The following is a 13,248-nucleotide window of genomic DNA, read 5'->3' on the forward strand; positions in this document are numbered from 1 at the left end:
GCCTGACCTGCAAAACAATGGTCTTTACTTTAAAGAGATTTAATTTGCAGCTTGACAAATTTTTCATAAAGCTGATAAGTCAAAATAATGCTTGCACTCGTAAAGTGATTTCTTTCTTCCACAACCCAACTATCTGCAGGTTTGAACTCTGAGAACACAGAATGCTTTGATTTGATTGGATATTGAAAATGCATGAACATTGTTATTTTGTTAAATGCAGGGCATTGTACAGCAACAAGCATGATAGTTATTCAAAGATGATAGAGAGGAAGACATTTGGGGAAATCTATTTCTGGGAACATTCACAATGAAATTCAAAATGGAGAATTAAAATGCAATTAAAATGTGATCATATAAAAGCTACAGATCTTTCTGGAATCACCAATTGATAACAGCATAAATACATTTGATATCCCCATGGGGGATCCTGATAAAATATAAAAAATATAAAAAACAGAGAATCAGAGATGTGACAGATTTGAGGGCTATCTCCTGAATAATGTAGTGCCCCTCTCTCCTGCAGTGAGCTCTGTTGTGTTCAAATCAGGACACCTACCAGTAGCCACAATCACATTAAAGCTACTGTACATAACACAGTCACAGTATACTCCAGCAATCACCAAAGAGCCTCTAAGTGGAAAGGTGACCTTTTGGATCTCTATTTTTTCAAGGTGGAGTAAAATAGGCTTTGCCCCATATTATTGATTTTCACACTCCACCCAGTTATAATATAAATGTCCACCAAACAAATATAGGAAATACTTCTGCATGGCTCATTGACTTCATAAATTGATTTGATTCTTACAGTATGACTGGGGGGACTTAACTGTAAAAGTGGTGTAGGAGATGTAATGTGTATGACGTATTTGATGGTATAAAGTGCTTTGCCGTGGGTTGATGAAAATGTCTGTAAATCAAAGCAGTTTTATGAGGAAGGGGTGGAGGGTTCTTTTAATAGAGAGTGTAAGTAAACTCAGCAAAAAAGAAACATCCTCTCACTGTCAATACCATTTATTTTCATGAAACTTAACATGTCTAAATATTTGTATGAACATAAGATTCAACAACTGAGACATAAACTGAACAAGTTCCACAGATATGTGACTCAGAGAAATGGAATAATGTGTCCCTGAACAAAGGGGGGAGGGGGGGGTGGTCAAAATCAAAAGTAACAGTCAGTATCTGGTGTGGCCACTGCATTAAGCTGCATTAAGTACTGCAGTGCATCCCCTCCTCATGGACTGCACCAGATTTGCCAGTTCTTGCTGTTACCCCACTCTTCCACCAAGGCACCTGCAAGTTCCCGGACATTTCTGGGGGGAATGGCCCTAGCCCTCACTCTCCGATGCAACAGGTCCCAGACGTGCTCAAAGGGATTGAGATCCGGGCTCTTCGCTGGCCATGGCAGAACTCTGACATTCCTGTCTTGCAGGAAATGACGCACAGAATGAGCAGTATGGCTGGTGGCATTGTCATGCTGGAGGGTCATGTCAGGATGAGCCTGCAGGAAGGGTACCACATGAGAGAAGAGGTTGTCTTCCCTGTAATGCACATCGTTAAGATTGCCTGCAATGACAACAAGCTCAGTCCGATGAGGCTGTGACACACCACCCCAGACCATGACGGACCTTCCACCTCCAAATCAATCCCGCTCCAGAGTACAGGCCTCGGTGTAACGCTCATTCCTTCGATGATAAACGCGAATCCAATCATCTCCTCTGGTGATACAAAATCGTGACTCGTCAGTGAAGAGCACTTTTTGCCAGTCCTGTCTGGTCCAGCGACGGTGGGTTTGTGCCCATAGGCAATGTTGTTGCTGGTGATGTCTGGTGAGGACCTGCCTTACAACAGGCCTACAAGCCCTCAGTCCAGCCTCTCTCAGCCTATTGCAGACAGTCTGAGCACTGATGGAGGGATTGTGCATTCCTGGTGTAAATCAGGCAGTTGTTATTTCCAATCTGTACCTGTCCTGCAGGTGTGATGTTCGGATGTATCAATCCTGTGCAGGTGGTGTTACATGTGGTCTGCCACTGCAAAGAGGATCAGCTATCCGTCCTGTCTCCCTGTAGCGCTGTCTTAGGCGTCTCACAGTACGGACATTGCAATTTACTGCCCTGGCCAAATCTAAAGGTGTGTGTGCAAGCATGAGATATGAATGTTAGCTTGTGAATGTACACAGAAGTGCATCATGTAGGAGTCGATAGAAGAATATCGTGCACATGGGAGTATGTACTGTAGCTATATTTTCTTGTCACAGCAGAATGTTCTTGTGTGTTTGTGGATCATAGAACCTGAACACGACTGTGGCCCAGGACTGGTGTCTAGCTCTACAGAGACTCATTCGGATCAAGGAGGATCAACTTCAGAGTGCCAACAAGTGCCGCTTACGCCTGCAGGTGCCTGGGAGACCAGACAAGTGAGTATTACATCAATATTACTGGGCCTTGTGTTAAAGTCATACTGTAGTACCACCCAATGTGAAGAATTCATCCATTATCTTCACACTTGTGTGATTTTACGATTTAAAGACGACAAATTGAACTGCAAGGGCTTGTTTTACACTGCCATCTTGACTCCACAAAATGGGTTGTTGGAGAAATTGCCTCATCCATAACTCGGAAAACAGGCCATCACACTCAACACTAAAAGAGAATGGCCGGTGACAAACATTTTAATGTGCCTGGGCGCTAACGTTATGATGATGCAGGAGCCTGACGTTGCGTTGGCTTAACCTCACTGAGCACATTACCTGGCATTACGCTCAGCCAGTGTTAAAAGCCTGACACCGTCTCTGCCACAGCTGGCTGGCAAATTAGAGGTGTGCACCGCAATTTGTCATTAACTGATCGTTCACATATTCACTTCCTTGAGAACGCAAATGGAATGACAGCATTTGCCATGTTATTTTCATGGAGTTCCATTCATATTACAGGTATAGCCAGTATTGTGTGTTTTTCATTTGTTCGGACAGAATTTAAAAAAAAATTAAAAAGCCATTGTAGTTCAGCTCAAGGACACACAGAAAGTGGTCTTTGACTGACAGTTAATTTTGTCATTTTTAGATATACTAAATCTAAAGGCTCCATAATGGGAGCTTCTATAATTCTCTCACACTGTGATGAGTCTGAATGTGCTTATCGTAATGTGCTCAAGTGGCTATGGACTCAGCTGAGAGTAGAGGAGGAGGATAGAGAATGAAGACAGATTAGAGTGGGAGTCGTGCTGTGGCTGCTAGTGTGTGGAGGATGAGAGGGGGAGGAGGGGAGTATTATGAGCAGGGAGGGAAAGAGACCTTGATCCACCTCCACAACATAAACGGGGCAAGGCAGGGTGACAGCAGTGAGGGCCTAAATGTACCCATCCAACCTAAAGTGACAGCTTGAGCAGCAGAGCACTGCAGATTGGTACCCATCCCCCCCTCTCTGTGGTTCCACACTGGGCCTGCAGGGCCAAGCTGCTTTCTCAATGTTTGGTGGAGCCAGATGTCATGCATACAAGAAAGTCCCAGCATCCCCGTTGAGGAGTACCACTTGGTCCCATTGATAATGTCATGAGCAGCAGCATGGACCAGGGAGGGAGACCCCCGTACCCCATCTCTGTGGGTTGTATCAGATAGTGTAACATTATTTGTTTGTAGCAGCCAACAGACCTCATTCTGCCACACAGAGAAGCAGGTTTCTACAATGTAAAGTGAGGGAAATGCTTTGAGCAAGTAGAGTACTATACAGACCTGGACTCCAGTGTATAGTGTAGGGATGGTTATAGTATATTGTGAAGAGAGGCATGTGGTAAAGTAATAAAGAGAGAGAGCTGAGCAGGGTCTGATAGCAGACTAATTGTTGCTGGAGGCTGGGTGGTTGCTTGGCCGGCAGGGCTGGCTGTTGAGGTGGCAGGGCCAGCAGAGTGCCTTAGGGCTTGGGTATGGTGGTGATTGGTGGGGGTTGGGGGGTGACAGTTGGCGCGGTGGGCGCCTCAGCCATTCTGACACGACCCAGGGTGCAATGGTGGCATATTGCAGGAGAGAGCAGAAGGCAGACTGGGCACACCTCTCTCTTTCTTTCTCTCTTTTTCTTTCTTTCTCTCTTTGTGTCTCTCTTGTTCTCGGCATCTTGCTCTCTGTGTCTCACTCTCTGCCTCCTTTCTCTCTTTTCTCTCTTTTCTCTATTTTGTTCTCTCTTGTTTTCTCTCTATTCTCAATCTTGCACACACGTTGATATACAGTCTTGCTCTGTCTGTGAGAGTGGTGGAGGGAGAGTGGGTCCACAGCAGGGTCCCCCTTTACTGAGTCGGTCCCCTCCTATCATCCTGGGAGAGTTCCCAAGCAAGCAGCCCATCACAGCCCCCATTCCCTCCATCCCTCCACGCAGAGCAGGAACCTCCCTTCCCTCCATCCCTCCATGCAGAGCAGGGACCTTCCTTCCCTCCATCCCTCCACGCAGAGCAGGGACCTCCCTTTCCTCCATCCCTCCACACAGAGCAGGGACCTCCCTTTCCTCCATCCCTCCACACAGAGCAGGGACCTCCCTTTCCTCCATCCCTCCACGCAGAGCAGGGACCTTCCTTCCCTCCATCCCGCCACGCAGAGCAGGGACCTTCCTTCCCTCCATCCCGCCACGCAGAGCAGGGACCTCCCTTCCCTCCATCCCTCCATCCATAAATGGCACGTGCATCATTCACTCCCCTCGCAATGAGCAGCTAAGTTGTGAATTTCCCCATCCAGCCAGGTCTGGTCTAGACACACTGATGCTCCCACAGGACCTCTCAGTGTCTGTCCACTCTTTGTGCATTAATGTCACATGTGTGCCTCAGCAGTGACCAGCAGCCATACATCAGCCCGGGTCTGGGCTGTGGGCCGGGTCCTTGCTCCACTCTATTCCGCCATCATGCCCGTGCCTACTTCCCCTTGCTGCCTGTGTACCAGCACATCTGCGCATGTCAATCAGGAGGTGGGAGGACTCCAAGTCTGTTCTGATTAGCATGTTTGGAGCAGCGTGAGCGTCAAGTATTACCCTCCCTGGCAATCTGATGAAGTGACCAGTTTCATTCTCATCTTTCTCCCCCTCTCCCTCCCCTCTTGCTTCATGTCTCTCTTTCCTCAGCAAATTGCTTCTTCTGTATTTAAGCAGTGAAGGGTATGAATTACATCTCTGTGTGAAAGCCCCACTTTTTCAACATGTCAAATAATTTGGAGATCTTACTCACATCTTTCTGTCCTTGTCTTTTCTCACGCTCTCACTCAGTCTGAGCAGGCAGGTATGACAGAAGCAGATTTGAGAGAGCGAGAGAGAGAGATACGAGTCACTGGGGATGTGTACTGCTGTTGTATCTTTTATCACTCAACCTGAAGCAAGTAGTATCTGTGACCTTGTTTATTCATGTAGAACAGAGGAAAAACTAACATTTAAGACAAGTATTGCATAGAGACTGCAAGGATGAGTGTCAGCAGGAGGAGTTGGTGAATGTAAAACTGTGTGCCATTGTTGAGAGGTAACATGGTAGCGCAATCACAGCTGCTGATCTCAGAGTGCTGAGCCACTACTGGAGGCCTATGACCTTTAAAAGTTCCACACTGAGCTCCCCCTGTTCAAGGATCACATTATTCCCACATTCAGGTCCAGAACTGTCAGCTTTTACCCAGGGTGTAAGAGGCATGTCGGGGGCCAAGAGGCGAGGAGCAGGGGGGCGGAGTGGGGATTCTGGCCTGTTAATCCAGCTCCCTGGCTCCTTCTTTGTGTGTTAGCAGTTCATGCTCCCTCTCATCCCTTCTCTTATCTGATCTGGGCGTCTCTACCTTCAGGGTCCAACGGCGCATGCCGTATCATCTGACCTTTACATCACTTCCACCATCCTGATTGAAACAGGGGGAGGTGAAATGTGCTGTTTGTTACGGCTCTGTGGTTACAGGACTCTTACTCCTTCAAATCAAATCAAATCAAAGTTTATTGATCGCATCTAAGGTTTAGCAGATGTTATAGCAGGTGCAGAGAAATGCTTATGTTCTGGTTCCTAACCATGCAGTAAAATGTAGTACACAAATTGTTATAATATTTTTGTTTAATTAAAAATCAAGAAATGTCGGAACAAATGTAATTAACTACCCAGATAGCACTGTAACAGTAATCCAAATGCAATCTATACGTACAGTATATACACCGGATTAATTTACACACAATTTACTAAGAAGGAAATGTACAGCAATAGATATATTAGACTGAGCTATGTAAAGAATCAAGTATATAAATGAATGTGTGGTGTGTATAAACAGTGTAATTAAACTATTAGAATGAGTTATGTTGAGAATACACTATGTTCAGTGGTTTAATGTCTCTATAACATGGGACAGTGTGTGTGTGTGTGTATGTGATAGCTTGTGTGTGTGTGAGCAGTGTGCATCACCTGGTATATGGCTAGTGATGGCTGTTCAACAGTCTGATAGCTTGGCAATAGAAGCTGTTGTTTAGTCTCTAGGTCTTGGCACTGATGCACCTGTACTGTCTCTGTCTGTCAGACAGTAGCCAAGTGAACAGTCAGTGGCTCTTGTGACTGAGGTCCTTAATTTCTTCAGGTTGTAGAGGTGCTGTTCTTCACCAGGGTATCAGTTTGGTGAGACCATTTCAGGTCATCAATGAAGGGCACACCGAGAAACTTTAAGCTTTTGACCCTATACACTGCGGCCCCGTCGATGAGGACGGGGGTATGCTCCCTCGTCTGTGTCCTGTAGTCTACAATCAGTTTCTTTGTTTTGTTGATGTTGAGGGAGAGGTCTCGACATCTCCTCCCTTTCCTTTTCCTCCTCGTCATCCTGTCCCCAGAAGTACCTCTACAGGAGAGGTTGCATTCTTATAGTACAGTAGAATATCTACAGTATGTCTTTATCAATCCAGAAGGGGGGTTTGTTTACAACATGTGTAAAATAGATAGGCCTACATCATTGAATAGTCACATACGACTAAGCTTCCAAATAAAAAGCAGACCAGAATTTCATAATCACATAATGCAACCATATCACAATCCCATGGCATATCCAAACATACATCCATAAAACAGACCAGTCTGCAATGGTCTCCTGGTTTTGGGAACCTAAGGACCATAGACCTATATCTTATATGACACTGCGCAGACCTAAAGAGAACTTGCATTTTTTGAATTTCAGTTTGAAAGTCTGAAATAGCACCTAGAACTTTTTCCTTGCTCTGTGTCACTGAGAAGGAACAGGCCTTTTGCAGAGCATTTGTATGTGGTATTTGTCTTTATTCATTGATTTGCTCTATGGAGCGCGATACCATTATTCCTACACTTATGGCTCTTTTCCGGTGCAGTGAATGACCCATAAAACACAGATGGGCTTTTAGCTGCTGCTTTCTGTAAACAGTAGAACAATGGTCCCGATGAGGTCCCCACAGAGCATGAGTCAGTTGTTTTAACTTGTGTGTGTGCATTCCCCTCCAGGTCGGGACGTCCCGTCAGCTTCATGGTGGTTTTCAACACCCCCAGCCCTCTCAGCAAGATCTCCTGGGTCAACCGGCTGCACCTGGCCCAGATTGCGCAGCGTGAGTACTGCATTACATGACCTTTCCTTACCCTTACTGAAACAAAACACCAGTTACATAAAACAAGCTGCAAAATACACACAGTGAATTGATTTCTATGGTGTTGTTTAGGCTTTATAGAGTAGTAGTTATAACATTTCACTTACAAATCCTTGCAAAAGAGTAGGTGGTTAAGGCAGCTGTGCTCCTGCTTAGGCACTTTCTCATTTGTTTTACAGTCATTGGCTCAGCGAATGTCTGGTGTTATGTGTTACTGAATCACGTTAACCAAAGACGTCCCCCAGGGATAATGTGTTCTGTGTAATGTGTGCTTGGCCTCAGAGGCTAGGCCATATTGAGCTGAGCATGAAGGTAAACACACAGTCTGAGACTGCATCAGCACTGGTCCCTTTCCAGCAGGGAGCAGCACTGTGATTTTCTTTCCTACTGCCTCCCCCCTCCAGTCTCCCCTTGCCCACTCCCCACTACCTATAGCCTGGCTCTATAACCGGAGTGAATCCACCCAGTGATGCTGGAGGCCATCCATTGGGAGGTTCATCAAAGCGTGCTCTGAGCAACTGACATGGGGCTAGCCAGCCAGGGCTACTACTGTACATGATACTAATCTGATTTGCCATGGTGAAACTAGCTCCCCCCATCACTCCCCCCACCACTTCCCCCTGACTCACCCAAACACACATGCACACATACATACACTACTCATGGTTTTGTGTCTATGGTATTGCTCTCTAAGCGCCCTGATAGCGTGTTACTTGGGCCGGCACTGTATTTGGGCTGCTTAAATCCCAGAGGCCGCTGGCTTCACAGTAAGCTCCTGTACACAAATCTGTAAAGGTTTCAAAGGAAGTTACTGGAACCAGATTAAACACCACAACATGAAATGCATTTTACAGATAAGCAGCCAGAGATGCAATTGAACATCATCCTGTTGTGGTGGTGAGGAATACCCAGCCCCAGGGACAACTTGCAAAGGGATCGATAGGGCCAGGACTAAGTCTACTGTTATGTGTTATAGGCTAAAGTAGTCATGTCTGTTTGGCTATCTATCGACAGTGTTAGTTTCTGTAAACATCTGCATATTTCTCTGTCCTCAGAAATGGCAGTGAATAGACCACTAGAATGGATCTCTGCGTGGTGCTGCAGCTCTGTGTCTCACAGTGGGGCACGAGGTAGTGTACTGAATACGTCAGTGCTGGAGTACGTCTGTAGGCTCTCCAGCAGCGCCCGTGGGGTGTTGTCTGACTGTCAGAAAGGCATCAAAAACATCAGACAGGGCGGATACTTTCAGCTGAGTATACCACAGCACAGCAGCATCCACAACACAGCGGTGCTGATTAGGACAGGTGTATATTGAAATGACTTAGCTCATAGATAGCTTCTACAGTAGCAATCATAGCTTATACAGATAACTTCAAAAGTATTGTGACAGTGACACATGAAATGATACAATGACTATGAGGGTAAAGTGCTGTCAGCTTTAATATAAGGGTACTTTCATCCATATTGGGTGAACCGTCTAAAAATTACAGCATTTTTATGTACATAGTCCTCCCATTTTAGGGAACCAAAAGTATTGGGACAAATTCACTTATGTGTATTAAAGTAGTAAAATCTAAGCACTTGGTCTCATATTACTAGCACACAATGACTACATTATGCTTGTCACTCTACAAACTTGTTGAATGCATTTGCTGTTTGTTTTGGTTGTGTTTCAGATCATTTTGTACCCAATATAAATACTGTAAATGGTTAAAAATGTATAGTGTCCTTTTGGAGTCTCTTTTGTATTGTAAATAAGAATAGAATATGTTTCTAAACACTGCTACATTAACATGGACGAAATGCAAAGCCAAATTACTCTCAAAATACATTTTAGAATCGTTCTGAAAGCTTTAGTCTATGTAGTATACTCTCAAGCCCATTACTGTACAAATAATATGGTTTTGTTAGACAAGCTAGGAAATGTGGTTTGTTTGGTATTTTGAGCTGAATTGTTTCCTCCACTTACCCAACTTTTGCCAAGTGTTTGTATTATCCGGTTATTACTTGGGAAGCGAATGTTTTTGCAGAATAGATTGGTTGCACAACAACAAACCACCCCAATGCCAATCTCACGATGCTTCTCAAGCTCAAGTTATTGGAAATCTTTTAATGGTGATGAGCAAATAACGAAGTGGTTGTTGCGGTTTAAGTGGAAAGATCCCCAAAACACAGATAGCAGCTAGCCACTCAGGGAGAGGGACAAACATTTCCAAAAGCCTATTAAAAGTTCAATATTAGGAATGTTTTTTAATATAAAGCATTATGACCTGCCATAAAATATTCTCTCCATCACTTTACCTGCCTGTATGCACTCTATATCCACTTATTTTTCTGGCTTCCTTATTCCTTATACTCAGTATTGCAGTAGTTACGTATAGAATAGGTTTATTACTGTAGGACTATATATTTAGACCTAACATACACTACAAGTCCAAAAGTATGTGGTCACCTCTTCAAATGAGTGAATTTGGCTATTTCAGCCTCACCTGTTGCTGACAGCACAAAGGGGTGGCAGGTGGCCTAATGGTTAGAGTGTTAGGCCAGGTTGCTAGATCGAATCCCAAAGCTGACAAGGTAAAAATCTGTCATTCTGCCACTGAGAAAGGCAGTTAATCCACTGTTCCTAAGCCGTCATTGTAAATAAGTATTTGTTCTTAACTGACTTGCCTAGTCAAGCAAAGGTAAAAAAATATTTAAAAAACACAGCTATGCAATCTCCATATACAAAAATTGGCTGTAGAATGTCACGTACTGAAGAGCTCAGTGACTTTCAACGTGACACCATCATAGGATGCCACCTTTCCAACAAGTTCGTCAAATTTCTGCTCTGCTAGATCTGCCCTGTACAACTGTAAGTGCTGTTATTGTGAAGTGGAATCGTCTAGGAGCACAACGGCTCAGCTTGAAGTGTTAGGCCACATAGGCTCACAGATTTGGACCGGCGAGTGCTGAAGCTCGTAGCGTGTACAAATCGCCTGTCCTCGATTGCAACACCCACTAACGACTTCTAAACTGCCTCTGGAAACAACGTTAGCACTAGAACTGTTCATCGGGAGCTTCATGAAATGGGTTTCCATGGCCGTGCAGCCGTACACCATGCACAATGCCAAACGTTGGCTGGAGTGGTGTAAAGCTCAGAGCCATTGGACTCTGGAGCAGTGGAAACACATTCTCTGGAGTGATGAATCACGCTTCACCATCTGGCAGTCCGATGGACAAATCTGGGTTTGACGGATTCCAGGAGAACACTACCTGCCCCAATTCATAGCGCGTACATTTTGGTGGAGGAGGAATACTTTTCTGGGGCTGTTTTTCATTGTTCGGGCTAGGCCCCTTCGTTACAGTGAATGGAAAAAAAGCAACAGCATACAATAACATTCCAAGCGATTCTGTGCTTCCAGAACAGTTTGGAGAAGGCCCTTTTCTCTTTCAGCATGACAATGCCCCCGTGCACAAACTGCGAGCCAGGCCTAATCACCCAACATCAGTGGCCAACCTCACTCATGCTTTTGTGGCTGAATGGAAGAAAGTCCCCGCAACAATGTTCCAACATCTAGTGGAAGCCTTCCCAGAAGAGTGGAGGCTGTTATTTCAGCAAAGGGGGGACCAACTCCATATTAATGCCTATGATTTTAGAATGAGATGTTAGATGAGCAGGTGTCTACATACCTTTGGCCATGTTGTGTTCTTACACGTTATACAAAATATGACAATGTCAAAGTGAAAAGAAAATCCTACAAATCTTTACAAATGACTAAAAACGATATAACTAAAATATAGTCGTTGCATAAGTATTCACCCCCTTTTGTTTAGGCAAGCCTAAATTAGTCCAGGAGTAAAATATGGCTTAACAAATAACAGAATAAGTAACATGGACTCACACTGTGTGAAATAATAGGGGTTGACATGATTGCCCTGTTTATACACAACATCTGTAAGGTCACACAGTTAAGTATTGCATTTCGACAACAATAACACATCAGACATTTAACATTTATTTAAGCATGCCAATTGAATAATTATTCTATGGATTATGTATTGAACCACCCAGACACATCAAAGACACAGTTGTCCTGAACTGAGATGCAGGACAGGAAGGAAACTGCTCAGGGATTTGACCATGAGGTGATTTTAAAACAGCTAGTTCAACGGTTAAAAACTGAGAATGAATCAACAAAATTGTAGTGACTCCACAATAATGAGTGAAAAGAATAGGATAGGAATATACAGAATAAAATTCTTCCAAAACATGAATCCTGTATGCAACAAGGCACAAAAGTAATACTGGGAAAAGAAGTAATGGCAAAGGAATACACCTTTTGGCCTAAATGCTAGGCCTTATGTTTGGGGAAAATCCAACACATCGCTGAGTAACTGCCACCTGAAATTGAAGCATGGTGTGGTGGCGGCATCATGGTATGGGTATGCTTGACATCGATAAAGACTGACAAAGACTGATTAAAATAAACGGGATGGAGCTAAGCACATGCAAAATCCTAGAGGAAAACCTGCTTCAGTTTTTTTTACACCAGACCTATAACACAAAGCCAAATCTATACTGGAGTTGCTTACCAAGAAGACTGAGTGACAAAGATTTGACTTAAATCGGCTTGAAAATATATGGCAAGACTTGGAAATTGCTGTCTAGCCATCATCCCCAACACCTTGACAGAGCTTGAGGAATTTAGAAAAGAATAATGGGCAAATATTGCATTACTCAGGTGTGCAAAGCTCTTAGACTTACCCAAGAAGACACAGCTGTAATCGCTGCAAAAGCTCTTTCTAACATGTATTGGCTCAAGGGGCGAATACTTATCTAATCAAGGTACTTTTTATTAGTGTTAATGCAATTTAGGATAACAAAAATCCATTTTGACATGACAAAACATTTTGGGTAGATCGTTGACAACAAAAAAAGGCAATTAAATCTATTTCAATCCCACTTTGTAACAACAGAAAATGTGAAGAAATCCAAGGGGCTACTTATGATAGGCAATGTAGGTGAAAATCCATTGAGACATTTTTGAGGCTACAGTGTGAACAAAATGGACTTGCATCAACCCGGCCAGGATGTCAATTACATGTTAATTGCATTACACCCCCACTTTGCTTTCCCATTTAACCAAATGTAATTACAATAAGGGAGTTGTTGATGTAATTTCACGGATGGCCTGCCGTCACTAGGCTCTCCTGTCATTTCATGGTCATTTCTATTTCAATCAGCAGTTGAACTCTACTCAGCTGTATCCTGTATGGACAGAGAGGGGTGCCTTGCTCCAAAATGTCTCCAAATGGCTGATGCCCCAAATAGCAAACACTCGAATGCAAGATTTAGTGAGCTATTAAACATCACAAAGCTCATTTTGGAGCCAGACTCAGCCTTGTAGCTACCAGTGTTTATGTTATAACCCCCCATTTATATAACACACTTATATCCCTCAGGTATGCTTTCATGTACACTCCTTACTGTACCGCACAGAATACGCTTAGTGCCAATTTGCCAAATGCTATCCCCAAAGTATACTTTCAAAACACATCAATCACATCTCATTGCTTACACTTAAGCTACAGGAACATTTGTTTGCCTGACGTACAACTGACGTACAACTTGAAGCACGTTAATAGCATGATTTGTCTTGTAGCGTAAGCTCTTTGT

The 13,248-nt window shown here is 43.9% G+C and overlaps 1 protein-coding gene across 3 annotated transcripts in view; it reads left to right on the forward strand.

Moving 5' to 3' along the window:
• The window catches only part of LOC124031381 (rho guanine nucleotide exchange factor 10-like protein), a 188,179-nt gene that overhangs the window by 65,420 nt on the left and 109,511 nt on the right, over positions 1-13,248 (forward strand). For all 3 annotated transcript variants that reach the window (XM_046342537.1, XM_046342536.1, XM_046342538.1), the window contains 2 exons: positions 2,289-2,416; positions 7,450-7,550. In XM_046342537.1, the coding sequence (XP_046198493.1) occupies positions 2,289-2,416; positions 7,450-7,550 (229 nt within the window). The remainder of the gene's footprint in view (positions 1-2,288; positions 2,417-7,449; positions 7,551-13,248) is intronic.

Source organism: Oncorhynchus gorbuscha, linkage group LG03 (genome assembly GCF_021184085.1).
Source record: "Oncorhynchus gorbuscha isolate QuinsamMale2020 ecotype Even-year linkage group LG03, OgorEven_v1.0, whole genome shotgun sequence".
NCBI classification, from domain to species: domain Eukaryota; kingdom Metazoa; phylum Chordata; class Actinopteri; order Salmoniformes; family Salmonidae; genus Oncorhynchus; species Oncorhynchus gorbuscha.